Source organism: Pantherophis guttatus, chromosome 6 (genome assembly GCF_059756535.1).
Source record: "Pantherophis guttatus breed Tessera chromosome 6, ASM5975653v1, whole genome shotgun sequence".
Lineage (NCBI taxonomy): Eukaryota > Metazoa > Chordata > Lepidosauria > Squamata > Colubridae > Pantherophis > Pantherophis guttatus.
In genome coordinates this window covers 50,181,928-50,202,607 of record NC_142068.1, presented here as the reverse complement: position 1 = coordinate 50,202,607, position 20,680 = coordinate 50,181,928, and the positions used below count along the sequence as shown (strand labels likewise).

General features: G+C 36.1%; 1 protein-coding gene across 6 annotated transcripts in view; it reads left to right on the top strand.

The window, feature by feature from the left end:
* Positions 1 to 20,680, top strand: part of LOC117678686 (VPS10 domain-containing receptor SorCS1) — a 415,591-nt gene that overhangs the window by 348,565 nt on the left and 46,346 nt on the right. For all 6 annotated transcript variants that reach the window (XM_087872866.1, XM_087872863.1, XM_087872868.1 and 3 more), the window contains exons 11-16: positions 2,529 to 2,631; positions 3,283 to 3,359; positions 7,465 to 7,556; positions 9,238 to 9,345; positions 11,563 to 11,680; positions 13,924 to 14,054. In XM_087872866.1, coding sequence (XP_087728992.1) covers positions 2,529 to 2,631; positions 3,283 to 3,359; positions 7,465 to 7,556; positions 9,238 to 9,345; positions 11,563 to 11,680; positions 13,924 to 14,054 — 629 coding nt within the window. The remainder of the gene's footprint in view (positions 1 to 2,528; positions 2,632 to 3,282; positions 3,360 to 7,464; positions 7,557 to 9,237; positions 9,346 to 11,562; positions 11,681 to 13,923; positions 14,055 to 20,680) is intronic.

The following is a 20,680-nucleotide window of genomic DNA, read 5'->3' as shown; positions in this document are numbered from 1 at the left end:
GAGCAAAAAGGAATCAGCTTCCCAAAAATAAGCAACACACATACACACACATTCTTTGGATTTTCTTCATCAGCCTTTCCCCTCTCTGGATCTTATTTCAATGCTTTTCGGAGGCATGGACTGTAAATTTTGTCTTGTTGCCATCACTTAATAAAACCAAAACAACCTCTGAGAAATGAAATTATGGTGTTTGAATAAATTGGAAAGTTAAGGTCTAAATCCCAAATCTCAGCCATAAAGCACACTGGCTTTCAATCTACATTCATATATGCATACCTATTATAATATTTATCTTGGGGAAAGCAATATTATGAAAGATGAAGAAAGGTAATGAGAAATAGTAGGCCAAACTAATAAAATCCATGACATAAGAAAATGCAAGAAATTAGCCAAAACTAATTTACAGAAATAATATCTCCCAATTGTTCTACCTTTGCAACCTAACTTTATTTCTACTGAGTTTATACATTATCTTTTATTATAATCTTTACTTTGGATGGACTCATTCCTACAAGTACAACATTTTCTCACTTTTCCCCTTCCTCTTAACCCATTCATCTTCATATATTTCTTTTGCTATTCAGTCCTCATGAAATCTCTCCATATGACTAAATTATTTAATGTGCTAATATTGGCCATTCACTTTTTTATTCAGCTGACATTCATTCAGCATATTCACCTGTGTCTCTTTGTTTTATTTCACTTATTATTTACTCTGTTCCAATTGCTCTTTGCTTCTTTCAACTAACACTCATTCCTTGCAACACACCATACATTATCTATGGTAGTACCTTTGTATTTCCAAATTGCACATATTAACATTTCTCAATTTCACTATCTTTAGTTAATACGTTATGAAAATACATGACATTAATCTATTTTCTCTAATTTTCCACCATTTAGATATAAAGTGCAGTTTACTCTTTTAAGCTGAAATACAGCTATCTCTTGTTTTTAAATTTATTAATTTTCAGGTCCATATTCCTCACTCCATTATATAGTCTGACATTCAGTGAAAATGATCAGCTTCTCAGCCAATAACATGGTATCACCTCCATCCAAATCTTCATGCACATTCATTTCCTGACCAATTATGTGTAATGACACCTACACACTCCTTATTCATTTGACAATCAGTGGAATTTGCCATAATCCTAGCTCTAAATTGAATTATTTATTATGCATTGCATTCTAATTTGGGTTTTACTTTCATCTTATACTATTCCAATTGCATTCTGGAATTTTCAACTCCGTGCTCATAGAAAACATTTTCTAATTCAAGCCTCTTTACTTATCATAACCAACATGTGCACAATAAGCTTTATCTCACACAGTCATACATTACTTAATATCTTTCTAAAGAAGAAAGATCTGGCCTGCTCATCGTCTGCTTCACATAAAGCTTTACTGCACTTCCCAAATTTTGCTCTAAACTACCTCACATATCTATAGGGGAGAAAAATAGAGTAGCACTCCAAGCATTAGGCATAGATGCAGTCTTCATCACATTAAACAAGCCACATAACCATTCTACAAAAAAACCACATATTGTAATATTTCTGTATTTGCAGCACATCCATACTGTAATGTTTCTGTACTTACAACAGCCTTACCATTTTTAACATTTTCACAGCATTTGTGACTTCCTTTTTATCATTCATTTTCTTGAACATTAACATTTAGAACATTCATCTGAATTCTGGTCTTGACATATTACTGTCATCCAAATAGAGATATCTAAAAACTCCTACCAGCATTTCATCACTTCAGTTTTATCCTAAATCATCTCTTCACTTTCATGTTCAATTCCATTCTCTCTGCTGGAGGCTCCTTATTTAGGCTTCTTCACCTGATTTTTTTTAAAATCCCATTAAAAACTTTGCATTTTCTTCAAACCTCGATCTCAAGTATCATATGTGGTTTATGTGAAGATAAAATTATTGGAAAGGAGAGTCATTCTGATAAACTAAACAATCTTTTTCTGCCAACAACTAGTTGGCACAAGTATGCTTCTTTTCAAATTCCTTCTCATGCACACAGTAGATAAATCCTTAAAGCAGTAATATGATAAAGAATTGTGATTTCCTGATTTTAACTAAACCTAAAGTTGGAGAAATCTGTTTGAACAGGAATGCTACTTTTGATCCATCTGTATCACATTATACTACACTTCAGAAGTTGGAGCCAAATAGACTAAGGAAGGTCATAGATATGTGTGAACAGGAAGGAAAAGTGGTCCTATTGTGTGACCATTTGGTGATCATGCTTTTTAATATTATGGATTATTATGGATTGTGGATTCTTTCCCAAGGTCTTTTTGTCACTTGAGAATGAATGAATGAAATTGTATAAAAATACTTGCATTACAAAAAAAGTACTGTAGCTGTATCAATAACTTCTTCAAGATCTATGCTATGCTATGCTATGCTATGCTATGCTATGCTATGCTATGCTATGCTATGCTATGCTATGCTATGCTATGCTGTCTCCAGTACTGATGAGCATCTCCTTGTTTGTTTTCCTCCAAGCCATATTGCTCCCTTCATCTCCACCTGAAGGTTTCAGAGAATCCTTACACTTCTGGTAATATTGCCAGTCGTGATACAGCTCCAGGAATCATTGTGGCCTCTGGTAAGAAATGTTCCAGTGCTATATAACAAAAGTCTACAATTTCTTATTGCTATTTAAGTGGAACATAAAAGTTCAAATTTTCAACTTGTGGTTCAAAGGTGACACGAAGTAATAGTTGCAACCAAGATGATCTATTTCAAATCTCATTTTTTTTCATGAACTCTCAAGTTTGGCCTGAGTCAAATCACTGTGTTTCATCTTCTGTCAGCAAAACAAGGAAGGTAACAAAATTGACTTAACAAAACATAACAAAAGAGGTGGGAAATATTTGTTTTGTGATACCCTTTCTTGCTGGCTGCTGGCTATGAAATTGAATCTTGCCATGACCTAAAGGACAACACTTGTCTTACCCTTATTTTGTAAGGTTGGTGCAAGAATTGCAACATGATTAACTAAGTAATATATATGAAATAATAATTATATATACATATATACAAATACACACACACACACACACACATATATAACACATATATGTGTGTGTATATATGTATATACACATACACCACACAAGATAAATTAACATCGTTGCATTTTCTGTTTTATAATAAATTGCATCCTTAAGTCATCCCTGTTCAACACAATATATATTACTAAAAGCTTTCATTTCTTTTATATTTAAGTTTTATAGGTTGGGTACTTTCCTTACAGGTAACATTGGATCAGAGTTGTCAGAAAATGATATCAGCATGTTTGTTTCGTCTGATGCTGGAAACACTTGGAGACAAGTGAGTAGCAATGAAAACAATAAGTGATCAACTGGGGGAGGAGAGTAGTGTGAAATATCTCTGAAGAGCAGTTTATTGGAGCATTTTGCTTGATTGGGCAAAGCCACTGTTAATCTCCATAAAGAGGCTAATTTTCCGTTATCCTCCCCATTCCAGTCCTCATAAAACTGAGGATAATGTGGACTGGGAGCAGATAATTTCCTCCCTAGCTATCCTCTCTGCAGTGAACTTTGAACATGTGTGATTCTGGGCCAAAAGTTAGTAAATAACCAATATATCTATGATGATTATATTTATTTGGAATTTTGTGTGCTTGAACATTGCCTTCCATTGTTTTCATGTATTCCCCTTTTCTGATAGACCTGTTTATATAATTAATGTTTTGCTTAAATTATTGGCTTTAAAAGAGAGCTCATCATAGTTACCTCTTGAGCTAGCACAAAATTCATTAATTTCTCTATTGTTTTCAAAACAACTGCCTTTTTATGCTTTAAGAGGTAGGCTGAAGGAAGAGCCCTGGGATTCGGTCTGACTAGTGGCAGCCTATCTTAATTACTTTTTACCTTCCAGGGGAACCCGTGTAAAAGGGTCTGACAAGTAAGATTTTAAATGATCACTTTTCCTGTATGTAAGATGACCAAACCACAATCCCAGTTTAGGGCATCTGTCCCTTTTTTGTACAGTGATGAAAGTCACCATTATATATATTATCTGTTATTGGAAGACTCACATATTTTCATCCTGCATAATATTCTTTAGCAGTACTATGGCACCTCAGTAGTTATTTTAATTCATTGTTTTTCTTTTCCCTTTTGTTTAATCCTGATCTCATTGTTTAATGACAAGAGGAAAATGTGGTTCATCATTTACCTGTGTTTGTACTGTGCATTATCATTTATAAAGTTATACTAACTTAATTCCCTGGTTACAAAACCTTTGAAAAAAGATGTTGTAGTGAACAAGTGAGCCTGATTCACTCAGATATGTGCTTTCTCCTTCCCATATTTCACTCAGGCATCCAAAACTCAAAATCTCAGTTGACAAGAAGGAGATTATCTTGCTGCTAAAAAAAATGTCTGGTGACAGCAAAATGGGGATGGGGAGTGGGTGGGTACGTAACTAAATCCCTTTCCATTGGCTACAGAAAACAGTTGTGTAATATTGCTTAAAAAGTGGGAGGAGTGAAACTGGTGCCTTACCCAGGAAAACCTCCAAGGAGATTTCTACAGCTTCAGGAATCTTGAGCCTGGGTCTTGAGGCTGAGAGGATAAATAATTATAGAAAGTAGATCTGAAGGAGTTATGTAGGCGATCCCAGATAGAGGGATGTTCATCTCTTTGATCTGATGAACAAAGAGATGAAGGCGGCTTTCTAGTAAATGTATGTGGAATAAGAAAGGGAAATTGAGGAAAACTTGTTCTCGTCTCTATTCTGGGACTGTAATTGCTAGGAGGTTAGATGTATGAGCGAAGCAGAGATGAAGGCAGGCCAGTGGGAAACATCTCTGAATTAAGAGAAATAAAGCTGATGGCTGTTAGAAAGACAATGGAGATATGTCTGCAGAGTCTAGATAAAGGCATTCAGTTAGAATTCCCCATCAGCATGCTTTATTTCAATTGCTCATTAGATATTGTTAAATATAGTTAAATGGAGTAAAGTCTGTGAATTTTTATAACTTTAATTATTGTCTCAAAATCTAAGTTCCATATACATGTTCTGCAAACTGAGGATAAGTTTTTGAAAAGCTATGTTATGCTATTGACTTTAATTCTCTATAAGTAGCAAAATACAACTAGACATAAAACAAATCTGCCAGGAATGCCTTCTCATCTTTAGTGAACCTTTTATTGATAAGAACAAGAAATAAACAGCAATCAAATCAATACATAAGAGCATTACTTTGGTTCAAGTCTTAAAGGTTTACATGTATTTCATGTAGATTAACTTTCAGAATGACCTATATTTATATCCACTGACATGGATATAACTACAATCTCTTACACAAAACTAAGAATGAGAATTACTAAATAAAATGTTTTGTTTTCCCCTTGCTTTCCTACTTCTCAAATTAACTCCGTATCCATTAACTAAGTATATAAGCATTTAAAGAGCTCTAGCAATCAGATAATATGGACAACAATATGCATGACTCTTGCATATCACTGAATACATTTTAGCAAGTACTTGGCATTTAATTAATATGCAATTACCACATCATAAACTGAAATCAAGTACATACTTTAGAGAATTAACAAAGCAAAGTGTAAGTGCTTTGTTAATACTTATTGAATCTCTTAGACATAAAACATTGGGAGTCCTGCCTATAGGTCTCTAAATATAAATGCAAATGTATTTATGGTACCAATTAAAGTATGTCGTATATCTTAAAAATATGGTCCTGCACAAAATTGGATTGATATCTAACAAGATTTATTTTAGGAACATCCAACATTCCTACCAAACTTGTTTTGGTGGTGGAATAGAAAACATGTCTTCAAACTGACTATCTTGCAAGTACAGGAGAGGCAATGTTTCTTAAGTTTTTAGGGCTTTAAAACTGAAACCAGCAAGAACTGGTTCCCCAAAAATGGTAGATAACACACTTTAATTTTAGATTAGTCTGGAGAAAAGTATTCATGATAATATGTTGTTCACTAATTGAGGTGTGAAGCACACTCAACACCACATAGATTGCAATCATCTAATCTAAAAGTAAACAAGGCATTTGTCACTGTGAGTAGGTTGCTCTACATTAATTAGAAATAGATGGGTTTTATGCTTCCAAATGTAGAGCAAGACTGTCTTTCGGGTTCATGGCATAGGGCCTAGCTATCGCCGAGACCGCCTGCTGCTACCGACGACCTCCCATCGACCCGTGCGCTCCCACAGAGAGGGCCTCCTCAGGGTGCCATCAGCCAAACAATGTAGGCTGGTGGCCCCCAGGGGGAGGGCCTTCTCTGTGGGGGCTCCTACCCTCTGGAATCAATTGCCCCCGGAGATAAGAAGAATCCATGACCTCAATGCCTTCCGTCGTTCCCTGAAAACCCATCTTTTTCAGCAAGCCGCATTGGCTTAAGAAGAAATTTTTAAATTCTTTTAATTAGTCTGTGATTCTTAACTTCGGGCCAAAATTTATATATATTTTTAAATGTTTTAACATTTGTATTCTATGTTTTTTATCTTGGCTGTACACCGCCCTGAGTCCTCAAGGAGAAGGGCGGTATATAAATTGGAAATTAAATTAAATTAAATTAAATTTCTAGGAATATGATGAGAACCTCCACTTCTTGGGCAAGACTTTCCAGGTGGACATTTGAGGATCTAGTTCAGGCTCCATGTATTCTCTGAATTACCACTTCTCAGAGGAAATTATTTGTTTTCCAAGAGGAATGGACTGTCTTTCCATTCTATTTTTGTGATTGTTAAATCTGCAGGATTTATTTATTTGATTGATATCTCACATTTCTAGTCAAATGAACACTTATTAGAGCTACAGTTAGCAAAGTATACAAATGTTGGAATTTAGAATTTTTTTTCCATATAAGTAAAAGTTTATATGCTGCAAAACATGAAAAATGTATGCATTTATATTTACTTTTTGTGTTTGGCTTGGAAAGCTACAGATAAGGCACCACTAAATAATTAGTAAAAAAAAAAAAGAATAATGATTAGTGTCATTGTTCAATAACTGTAAACTTTTCTTTTGAATAAATTGTTATTATTAATCCTATTCAGGCATCATAGTACCTGATATTCTCCTACCATATATACAGCTATATAGATGAATATAGATTCATTCTGCAAATGACCAAGGTCCTTCCTTCCTTCCTTCCTTCCTTCCTTCCTTCCTTCCTTCCTTCCTTCCTTCCTTCCTTCCTTCCTTCCTCCCTCCCTCCCTCCCTCCCTCCCTCCCTCCCTCCCTCCCTCTTTTTTCTAAACAATGAAATAAAATCTTGATCATTCTCATTCCTAAGAATATAATTTATTTGGGGGGAGGGCATTAATAGGATTAAATGTTTATATACTTATTTATTACAAAAGAAACCTGTCATCCCTTGGTTCTACATACAAAGGACTCCATGTATCTTTTTATGTGTCTCACTAGATCTTTGAAGATGAACACAGCGTCCTTTATCTGGACCAAGGTGGAGTTTTGGTTGCTATGAAACATACATCTCTGCCTATCAGACATCTCTGGTAATTAATGTGACTTCTCTAATTCCATTCATCATAGAGTCCTTCGGTGTGTATTATATGCCATTAGTAGTTGGATTGTGACCAAACTTTTTTACTAAGTGCCAGGATATGCCAATTAAACAAATGAGCATGCTGCCTCTTTTCATCCCAATAAAACTATATCTGCATTTTGTACATACAATTTTTGACAGACAAAACACTTGCAGGACAGTATTATAATCTACATTAGTATTAAGAAGTTGCATTGTTTTGTTCTAGCTGAAGGTTAGAAAATTTAACCGCAGTTTAGAAAGATACAACTGACCTTGTTTTGTTTCTATACTAGGTGTTTCTAACATGGGGGAGTCTAAAAAAACTTCTTTAAAGAGATGCTATGTTTGGTCTCCTGTACTTTCAAGAGCGTCTCTTTGAAATCATTAGTGAACTATGCAGAGTTCTAGTATTTATAATTTGCCATGGAACCAATGTGACACAATCTCAAGTGGGTGGTTGTATCCACAATTACTAAGTGTGAGAGCAGTTTTAGTCCTAATTCTGAGTTATTTTCAGTATTCATACATTTCTGAACATTTATTTATTTCCTTTATTCTAGCAGCTGTTAAGGATATTGTTGTGTTAACAACCAGCAGAGCATAGAGTACATGGAAATGGTGCTGAGAGCAACAATGAAAAAAATACATATAAATTGGTTTATCAAAGTTTTTACTTTGTAGTGAAAAACAATCTCATAGTCTTTAATTAATCCAAGTCTTAGCCAGTCATAATCAGTCCAGAGATACAAAATTCTTCTTACCAGTTTGTAGTAAAAGGATCAAACAGGAACAATATAAATAGTTCTTAAAAAAAGAATAAATAAACCATGACCACATTAGACCATGTAAAAGATCAAGTAGAAAATACAAAACAGCAGTAGGTAATAAATAGTAGCAAGTTCACGCTGATAACAGGTCACGATGGTGGCATGTCCACAATGACTACATTCAAGCTCTCCTTAAATACAGTTACTACAGAGCTTATCCAATCAGGATACAATGACTCAGCATTACAATGACTCAGCAGTACTTCTTAAAGTCATAGAATACATATTCATCATGTTAGCTTATATATTGCCTGGACAAGGCATGCACCATATCCTAACAGCAGTTATGATTTATAAAGATATGTATGGAGTGGGTTTCTTTATCTTAGTTTAAATCTATTGTACTGTACATAAAAATGTATTTTTATATTAAAAACATTCTTGGCAAAGAATCGTTCTCCTATCACTCTGACATCTCGTATTATACTTCTAGTGTACTTAACAATTCCATATTCTACAATTATAGCATGATATTCATGTCCTCAGGTGTAAAATATGTCTGTCACATTTTTCAGTGCAGTTGTAACTGCGAATGGTCACTAAACAAACTGTTGGAACTTGACAGTTATCTGCATTTTCTTTTTCTGAACAAAAATACATGCCATTTTATATGTGAACTTAGCACAAAATAACACATAGAAATTTATAGTTCTTTGGGAAATTGTGTGTCCTTAAAACAGCTTTTCTTTATTATTTTCTTTACTGTAATGTTTTAGGAACATTACAGTTTGCTGTAATCTGTTATGAAAAGCTATTTATAATATAGAAAGAGATTATTTTTGTTTCTTCTATTACTGTTTTGTTTTGTCTTGTTATCACCAGGTTAAGTTTTGATGAGGGAAGATCTTGGAGCAAGTACAGTTTCACCTCCATTCCGCTGTTTGTTGATGGGGTTTTGGGAGAACCTGGAGAAGAGACTTTAATAATGACGTGAGTAGACATTATTTATTTTTATAAATAAATACACATATTCACACCAGCCATTTCATGGGTTTCATTCTGCTCTGGGTTCTCCAGTCCCCCTGGCATTATTAAAAAGGTAATATCTCACATGAAATAACACCAATAGGATCCATTCTATTATTATTAAATATAGAAAATATAATATAAATAGAATATGGAGTATTTCACTGATTACTTCAATATAATTCTAGTGGACTATTTAGTGCAGGGGTGGGCCAATGTGGCCCTTTTACAACCTGTGGACTTCAACTCCCAGAACTCCTGAGACAGCCAAGCTGTCTCAGGAATTCTGGGAGTTGAAGTCTACAGGTTGTAAAAGGGCCACATTGGCCTACCCCTGATTTAGTGGGTTTTTGCAGATCCTCAAAATGGCAGGGATTTTTTTGGTGGAGATTCAAGCAAAAGACACCTTTGGATATGAACAGTGTCATGGTTCCAAGAAACATCTTGTTTTGGACAAACAGCCAAAGGAGGAAAGGGGTGCCTTTCTTCTAATCAGTAAAGCACATGAGATGTACTTCACTGCTTTACTGTGTATTGATGAGTGCATGCACATAAGTCCAGTCTGTAAAACAAAATAGCCTATTTCAGCAATTCTCTCCTGTCTTGAACTTTAACCATATTGAAGTAGAGCAACTTGCATCGGTGAGATGAAGCACCAAACTAGATTGTGGTTGATTTACAGTACATAACATTATGCTTAATTTTTCATCAAGTACTAAGTAGCGGAATGTTTATCTGTTAATTCCTGTTAATAAATAGCTGTTTGCATGGGTATGTGTGGGAGGGTGTTTATGTGTAATGTTGAAAGAAAAGCTACACTGCATTGATTATTGCTATATATTTAATATTTCATTACTGAAATTTTAATTTGTTCAACTCATGGAGCCAGTTCCAAAAGAATAATGTACATCAGGGTGTACATCACCATATACATCAGGGGTGTCAAACTCGATTTCATTGAGGGCCACATCAGAGTTGTGTTTGACCTCAGAGGGCCAGGGTTGGTGGTGGCCGGGGGCCCATGTGGTCATGGTGCGTGTGGCTGTGGCCATGGTAGCCATTTGACACAGGCTCAAGATGCATATTTCCCCTTCTTTCTTTCCACAATTCTTTATTATAACCACATTCCTATCTCGTCTACCAGATATTACTGGCAAACATTTATTACTTATTCTTCATACTCCACTAAACTTTTTATTTCTAAATTTATACCCCATTGTTTAATAGTAAATTGCTTTTCCAGGCACTCCAGCCAAGCTATTTATACTATTGTATTTTTGTTATTCAATTAACAATAAAAATACAATAGCATAAATAACATGATAATACAAGATCTAACAGCAGAGGTAAATTTCCAGAATAGTAAGTAGAAATGGCTATCAATTATAGATTGTTGATTGTAGATTAAATGGACCTATAGTATGTAAAATCTGGCATTGAACTGTAATATTAACACAGGATGTTACTTGTTTGCTATCCAGATCAGGCACTTACTTGAGGCCACATAATTGTAATTCAGTCCAATCCAGTCCTCCTGCAGCACTCTGCCAGCCGAAAATGGGCCATGCAGGGGTCTCACTGAGTCTCTGCACAGCCTGTTACTTGGTCAGCAGAGTGCTGCCAGAGGCCGGGGAAATGGGCCATGTTGGGGGGGGCTCCATGTGGGCCTCCCGCAGCCCGGTTTGGCCAGCAGAGGCACTGAGAGCTGGTCCTTGATATTCCCAGGCCACATTTAAGTACCCTGCAAACTGGATCTGGCCCGCGGGCCTTGAGTTTGATACCCCTGAACTACATCAATAATACTGGGAATCAGCAATTTATAAATAAATAAATGAAAAAATAAATAAATAATATTTGTATTTTGATTTCCTTTCTTCCTTCCTTCCCATAAATTCCACTCTCTATATACTAGCCACCTATGTTCATAATTAAACCTGTAATTTACAATATCATTTGAAAGCTGTTATTATAATTTGAATGTATCACTAAAGAGAGATTAGAAGTTTGTTTATGATTTAGGCCACAATCCTGTATACGCCAGATAAGCCCCCTTTTTATTATTATGGGCCATAACTTGTAAGGCGATATGTATAGAATTATATTCATTTCATTTTGCAGATCTATAATCTATATATAAAATAATTGTCTCCTACTATTATAATCATTCAATGTTTTATTCAGCGTTTTTGGACACTTCAGCCATCGTTCTGAGTGGCAGTTGGTAAAAGTGGATTACAAGTCCATTTTTGATAGACGGTGTGCGGAAGATGATTACCGACCTTGGCAGCTTCACAGCCAGGTAAAAAGTCTGACCTAGAATTGAATTAAAATTAATATAATAATTAATTAAAAGTTGGGATCAACCTAATTTATTGCTTCAAAATCATTGAATCCATTACCTCTTAACACTTTGGTATACATTCTAACTGCAACTAGTAAGCATTTATGGTAAAAAGTAAAACTTGAAACAAATTGGAGAAGAAAATGGCTTCACACTTCATTGTTTTGAACTGAATGTGAATTTCTCCCCACCTATTTTAAAAGACAAGGAGGTACAGAAATAGAAACAGGGCTGGTCTCAAGGGCAGACAAAAAAAGCTCTTTCTGCCGTGTTCAGTTTAGTTTCTGGATAGAAAACAATATCTTCCTCTCTTTAAAATGTACAGTCTTAGAATACTTCACTTTAAAAAAATGTGTCCAATGTCCTAGTTTCTCTGTGTCACTTGCCATCCTTGCCAGTCAAAATAACCTTCAATTCCAAAAGAATTTAATCTAATCAACTGTTACACTAGGTAAAGGTAAAGGTTTCCCTCGCACATATGTGCTAGTCATTCCCGACTCTAGGGGGCAGTGTTCATCTCCGTTTCAAAGCCGAAGAGCCAGCGCTGTCTGAAGACATCTCCGCGGTCATGTGGCATGACTAAATGCCAAAGGCACACAGAACGCTGTTACCTTCCCACCAAAGATGGTCCCTATTTTTCTACTTGCAGTTTTTACGTGCTTTCGAATTGCTAGGTTGGCAGAAGCTAGGACAAGTAACTGGAGCTCACCCCATTATTTGGCACTAGGGATTCGAACCACCAAACTGCTGACCTCTCAATCGACAAGCTCAGCGTCTTAGCTACTGAGCCGCTGCGTCCCTTCAACTGTTACACTAGATACTAGTTAATGGCACTAAGTAAGAATCCGTTCAATGTTAATTTGACCGTTGCCAGAGTCTTAATCCTCCTTGTTTGGGGATTTAGCTGGTTATTTTCTCTAGTTCAGCTGGCTGAGACAGGGAACGTTCATAGGCCCTGCAATGAGGCTGCTACTGAACATCCAAAAAAAAAAAAAAAATCTGTGTTATGAACAGAACTATTTGAAACTACCTAATTACTACAACCATCCAATGCAAAAGGATATGAAAAGGAAGCTATTCTCATCCTTGAAAGCCTAATCACATCTAGGTGTCATAAATTTACAAGAGTATAGGATTCCTATCAACACACTTTGTTTTGCTTTTTTTAAGTCGGCCTCAATCTTATAAGAGATGGCTGGGAGCTTTATAACCAGGTGAGGACAAGTAGTTTGGATAGCATATTGAGCTTAGAGCTTGAAGTCAGGATGGGGCTCATTTATGACTGTTTGACATTAGAAAGCTGCCGGCCATCTCTTGAAAAATTGAGTCTGCCTTTAAAAAAAAAAAAAGTTGCTTACTTTTTATTTAATAGAATTTTGGTCAAATTACTAAAACCTGGTTTCTCTATTGTATGTGCTGTGTTTTATTCCAAGGGGTCTCATTCCAGATAGGTGGAAGTTTGTTTGTTTGTTTTTTAATCTGATATAGAATGGGAAAGGAATAAATCCAGGCTCATACATACATACATACATACGTACATACATACATACATACATACATACATACATATATATATATATATATATATATATACTATATATGTATAGCCATACATATGTAGTAGGTAGTCCTTGACTTGCAACCATTCATTTATCAACCCTTTGAAGTTATAATTGCACTGTAACTTACAGTGGATCCTTGCACTTGCAACCACTGCAGTGTCTGCACAGTCACACAATTCAAAATTTGGCAATTGGCATGTATTTATGAGGGCTGCAGCATTCTGAGGTCACATGATCAACATTTGCAACCTCACCAGCTGCTTCCAATAACCAAAGTCAATGGAGAAAGCCATCATTCACTTAACAACTGTGTGATTCATTTAACAACTGCAGTGATTATCATCGCTGAGGCAAAAAAGAAGGTTGCAAAATTGGGCCCAATTCACTTAACAACCACTTTGATTAACAATGAAATTCTAATCCCAATTGTGATCGTAGGTTGAGGATTATCTGCACACACACATTTCTTTGCCATGATAGCCCTACCATCGTGGTCTTTGTGCCACTGAATATGTGGCAACTTTGTTCTCACAGTAGAAAAATATGAACGGGCCCCACTGTTTCTTTTTGCATTAGTATACCATAATTTGATACCTGATCACTGTGATAAAAGCCCCCTCCCCTCTTTTCTTTACTCAGGGAGAAGCATGCATCATGGGAGCCAAAAGGACTTACAAGAAGCGTAAGTCAGAAAAGAAATGCATGCAAGGCAAGTACGCCGGAGCCATGTCCTCTGAGCCATGTGTCTGCACAGAAGCAGACTTTGACTGGTGAGTTGTGCTTAATAACAGAGAATGAACAAGGTCACAGTTTATATGGATTTTGCTATAGGTGTGCATGTAACCTGACTTTCTCCCAGGGACAAAAAATCCTAGAGATTGAAGGGAATTGCCTTTCTAAATTAATGTGGCACCACCTCAGCACATGCTCCTACATTAGTAAAGTTACAGAACATCTTATATATATATATATAGTTCATAAATGGTGACATCAAGATACAGGATTTCATGATCTGAATGCATGTTTTGTACTGTCTTACAAGTAAGACAGTAGTAGGCAATAACATACTATTACCAATTCATTTCTGCATTAGTGAAGAATAATGCAGAAGTAATCTTGGTGCAATGATACATGCTAATGTTCTCCAAGCACTTGAAAAAGGGCAGCATTAATGGGATATCAAGCCTTTTCATGGCTGTCCAAAAAGGTGCTGCAGGGTAATTGCAACTTAATTCAGCTAAATGCAATTATAGGCTTTGTACCCTACAGGTCTCCCATTTATACAAGCACTGTAGTCTCATTTAACATAGTTAGTTTCACTGCAGCCTTTCTTATAAATATAACTCCTTACTCTCCATGCCTCCTACATTCAGTTCCTAAATCCTGTTTGCTCTGTAATGTTTTATAATATCAGTGACAAGCTGTAAGAATAGAAACAAGCATACAGTAAGAATTGAACATACTGGAAAGCTATACTTTACACCCTAATTCTGGATTTAATAATTTATTTGTTCATTTCTTTATGCATTTGATCAATGTACATGGTTGCTCAACCCATAAACTACAAATCTGGGCAACTAACATAGAATTAAAGGCAGAAGCAAATCCACCATGGTTAAAAACAACACAAATGAAAATATAATCTAACTAATGCCAACTACAATCATTCAATTTCCAATCATTACAGAGAGCCTCATTCTAGGAAAGGCTAGGTCTCTGCAAGCTTACTGAGGCCAAAAGATCATCTGAATTTCTGGGGTTATGCTGCTCCTGAGGAAGGATCAGGAACTAAAATTCTGCTTATTAAAAATCAGAATTCAAGAAGACCAGAATGTAAGATTTCTTAGCCTATATCAACAAATATTTAATAATAAATCAGTCCAAAATTAAACAGTCTAACCCTACCCTAACAAAAACAGGAATACAAGTCAAAATAGGCAAGAAAATGGTAAGACACTACCTATCCACTCTAGACAAATTCAAATCACCAGGACTAGATGGATTACAGCCCGGAATTCTGAACGAGCTGGTGGACATGATCTGGAATCACTGAACCATATCTTTCAAACATCCTGGAGCTTCAGGGAACTACTAGAGGACGGGAAAAGAGCTGACATTATTCCCATCTCCAAAAAAGGGGGAAAATGGATCCAGGAAACTACAGACCTTCAACACTTGGAAATATCCTGAAAAAGCTAATAAAGCAACAAACCTGTGCACACCTAGAAGCAAGCAAAGTTGTTACTAGAAGTCAACATGGATTTGTCAAAAACAGATCAAACAAATCTTATTCCATTCTTTGACAGAGTGACTAAATTAGTGTAACAGTAAAATGCTGTGGACATAGTATACTTGGACTTCATTAGACATTTGACAAAGTAGAGCTACTAGTCTATATTTGACTGCCAACCTACTACTTGGTAAGATAGCAAAATGTGGCTTATCATCACTAGATGAATTTGTAATTACTGAAGCACCACACTTAGCATGTCTTAATGGAACTACATCTATATGGAGTGGGCTATCCAAGTTACTGTCTTAGGCTCAACACTCTTCAACATCTTCATTAACAATTTAGATAAGGGGATAGAAGGGGAACTCCTCAAATTTGCAGATGACACTAAGCTGGGGGAAATAGCCAAGACTTCAGAAGATAAGATCAAGAGCCAGGAGGATCTTGACCAAGTTGAGCACTGGCCCTATCCAAGAAAAGCAATTCAGTGGTGAGAAAAGTGAGGTATTTAGGCAAGAAAAAACAAATGCATGGATTTAGAATAGATGGTATCTGGCTTAATAGTACTAATTGTGAGACAAATCTAGGAGTCTTAGAAGACAACCATTTACATATGAGCCAGCAGTGTGCTGCAGCTGCCAAAAATGCAGTGCCAGGCTGCATTAACAGGATAGAATCAAAATCATGTGAAATGTTAGTACCACTTTATACTGCTTTGATGAAACCACATTTAGAATGCTTAGTAGAGTTTTGGTCAGCATGGTATAAAAAGATGTTAAGGCTCTAGAAAAAGAGCAACAAAGATAATTAAGGGCTTGAGGCTAAAACATATGAAGAATGTTGCAAGAACTGGGAATGTCTAGTCTAACAAAAAGAAGGACTAGGGATGATATGAATCTGTTACAAAGAGGATCAACCTATCTCCAAAGCACCTGGAAAAAATGAATAGAAAATTCTTACGAAATGATCCAACCTAAAATTAAGAAGAAATTTCTTGACAGTGAGAACAATTAATCAGTGGAAGGGTTTGCCTTCAGAAGTTGTGAGTGCTCCATCGCTGGAGCTTTTTAAGAAGAGATTGGACACCATTTGTCTAGAATGGTATAGTTTCCTTCTAGAGCACAGGGTTGAACTAGAATACTTCTAAGGTCCTTTCAAACTCTGTTATTCTGTTAATCATATTTATTTATTTTATTTACAAAGTTTATTTGCCTCCCATCATATTTCAAAGAGATTCTGGGAGCCTTACAATGTTAAAAGCATTAAACATATTTCTAAAATGATAAACATAAAATTACAGTCAAAGATAACATTTTAGTTTAAAGATGGGGAGGATGCATGGGAGACGGAGGTGAGATTGCTTCTTAATTCAGCAAACCACCGCCAGTGTAATGCTCCCCCACTGGGGCTGCAAGTTATCTGGCAAAGCCAGTTATTTGGCCTTTATAGAAGGTCAGAAAGAGGAGAGCCGATCTCACCTCAGACAATAAGATGTTTCAAAGAGCAGGAGCCATAATGGAGAAAGAACTTTTCCTGGACCCTGCCAGTCCAAATTCCTTGACTGATAGGACTTGTAGCATGCCTCTTCTGCCCGCACAGGTGGGGCAAGCCAGTCCATTGGTGTGAGACGGTTCCTCAAATAACCTGGATTTTATGCTGGATTTTAAAGGTAATAACTAACACCGTGAATTGTATCTGGAAGCAAACCACCAGCTAGTGCAGCTTGCAAAGCAGTGGTGTAACAATGGCCACCCTAGGGCTACCAAGAACTGCCTGCTCTGCCACACTTTGCACCAGTTGAAGCTTCTGCATGTTCTTCAAGAGTAGCCCCATGTACACCTCATTGCAGTAGTCCAAAAGTGGGATAACCAGGGCTTGAATGACTGAGCACAAGGACTTCTGATTCCAGAAAGGCCACAACTGATGCACAACACAAAGCTACAAAGATTCTTCTAGCATGACTGACACCTGCTTTTTCAGCAGGAGTCACAAATCCAGGAGAGCCCCAAAGTCTCAATCTGGCATAGTGTAACCCCGTCTAGAACTAAGTTAGTTGAAGTCGGAGAACAAAATTGGAAATAACCCAGAACAAAGTTTTATGGCAATTCTTTTTAGCTTTTAAATAAAATTATTTTAAATTCTATTTATTTGTTTTAGTTTATTTGTTTTTTAAAAAAATCAAGAATCATGTTTGATTATCAGACCAAAAGAAAACCTGATATTGCACCTACAAGTTTGAATTATTTTCAGATTTGTCACAAATTCTGGCGAAAAGTGTGCACATTTCCTGTGACAGCAGAATAAGTAAGCCCTGAACTGTGCTTGAAAGAATTGTATATTAAAGGATAGGAAAGAAAGAAAATCAATGCAGTTATTTTATTTGTATGCATTGCCCACTTTTCACAGCCAGAGGGCAATAGTGTTTCAGGAATGAATGTCACAATGGAAATGGTGCACTTAGTCCCAGGAATAATATTTCCTAGCAACTGCCTAGAAACCAATCCGTATTTATTTAAGTAATAAATGGATTACACAGTGACATATGTGTTATTAAGGCATTTCTTTGCCAGATTTTCATGGGCTTTATTCCAGCATGAATGGGATCATTCCAGCAACAGATCAAGTATTTGGGTTTTTTTTTTGTTTTTTGTTTGTTTGTTTTTTTAAAAAGATAAATCTAGATTACAATGCTAATACATCATCATCATCATTCTTGTTGTAATTATTCTGTGTGAATTTTATTTTCCATAATGTAGTCACTTTTAATCCAATTTTCCTGACATCCATTTCTGAAGCATTTTTTCATCAGATAACTGCATTACAGAGTTTGGAGAAGTGCTAAATAAATGGATAATTATGATCCAGAGGACACAGTAACTCTGTGGGTACAAATTAGGTTGGTTTACATTAAAACACAACTTGAACATATTTCTCCCCATCTCTATCCATACTGCATCAGTGTTCTTTGACAAGAAAGAAAGTTTCATTTCTAATTTAATAATTAGGTAAAATAATAGGATGCATGATCCTAACAAATTTCATTAAGACCAAAGTCCCAGTAATTCCAGAAGGAAGAGAGAAAAAACAGATGTTATCTACAACATACAGTGTAAGGACTGTATCAGCCACTATGCAGGACAGATAGGTAGAGAATTAGCAGAGCCCATCCATGAACAACAACTAGCAGCCAGAATACACAGTGAAGACTCCTTCATCTCTCAGCAAATGGCATATTCAGTCACAATTTCAGATGGGAAACTGGACATTCTACACCAAGGCAAATCCAAAATGCCAAGGAATTCCTGGAAGCTTGGCATTCAGGCAAATTACAGTAGTCATCTTTATACGCATGGAAACAAACAATATTTACACACTATCTAGAAGAGACAATAAAAAACTAAGAAGGAAACAAAAAAGCCAAAGTACATCCTTTTCAGCATAAACACACAGATAAACTGGGATTATATTAGATGGATAAAGAATCAAGCAGAAAACGATACCTTAATCAAGGAACTACCAAGCAGAAAACCATATCCTACTAACACTGACAGAATGGGAGGGGGAGCAAATACCACACTCATAGGCAGTGATGATGTTATCTGTTGGAGTAAAGAAACATCTGCAAGCAAACTACCAAGAGAGAACCAAGGATTCTGCAATTCAACCCTGAGCTACTTAAATTCTCTAATCCTAGAATTTCATTAAGGCCTAATCTTACATTCTAATATAGATTGTCACTTTATCTCCCGATTCTTTTAAAATTAATATTAAAGTGAATATCTGTGTGTCATATTATATGAAGGCTTGGATTAAAAATTGGAAACACATGGAAAACTATATGCATACTCCTAAACAAACTTGCCAGGTTCAGTTTATGGTCAGTCATATGATCAGTCATTCCCCAGAGCCTATTGAGGCACATGAATCTTGTAAGTCTCCCATGCTTTCCACTTGGGTTTTTCAGATAGGTGCAGGTAGAACAAACAAAACACATAATCCTGATCAACAACTGAGATATACTGTAATTAGGGACACGCACAATTTTTTATTCACCGAACACTGAGGCACATAATGTTCTTTCCCCTTAACTTGCTCCTTACTTTCTTCTTCTCATTCATGTAGTCCTTGCTCATTTCATTATAACTTCTTCTTCTAGAAGAAGCTCTATCCCACTTCTCCATGTTTTCTTCTAAATTTATCAGCTTTCACCCCATTTGCACATGCTCATTTCCATTCCTCTCTCCATTAATTCTTATTTCTGTGGTTTTCCCCCTTTTCACCTGTTTTATTTTCTCTTCCACATTCTTTACTTTCCTCCCCCACATTTCCAACAGTGTCCCTCAGATGTCATAGATCTGTTTCTAAAGTGACTAAATTTAATGTGTAACCTGCATCACCCAAGATATCTTGGAGCATTGCAGTCCAACCAGCACTCCAAACAAGCATTGGCAGTCACTGATTTCAGTGGACAACATTTTTTTTCAAAAGTTTTGCTTCCTGAAATACTTTTGGTGATTATAATAGACCCCTTCAAACTAAACATCAATATAATTTCAGAATCTTGAAAAATGTGAAATTAGTTTTAATGTCTATAACGTATTTAATTGTGTAATGTTTCTGACTTGCTGCATGAGTTGAACAGGGCCAAAAATACTTTGCTGCTGATTTTTGTTTGTTCTTAGTGTCCGATGCATGTTGCTGCAGTATCCAGCAATAGTCAGCCAGCACTGATATCCTTTTTCCATTCCAAACTTTCACCATGTTTGTCAATATTTGCACCTAGATTTTCAGGAAAAAGTCCAAGTGTGAGCCTTCGGTGATATGTTCCATTTCATGATCTTGTATGCAGTAAGAAGTTTGTCAACCAGCTGAAAGTAGTTTGGTGCTCTGTAGTTGCCAAGAAAATTTTCAATGACATCCTTGGATTGTGCATGACTTAATGTCCTATGTCCAATAAAACTCCACCAAAGTTTTTAGGACTTTGAATCCTAATTTGATTTAGTTCTACATTTTCAAGTTATGACCATAATGGAGCCTGCCTGTTGTGGTTATGTCATAAGAGTCACAAAACGGATCAGTCAAATTTTACAACCTTTTTTTTTGTGTTGGCCATGAAACAAATGCTGTGATTTTGCTGAAAAAAACGGAACTGCTGCTCTTTGG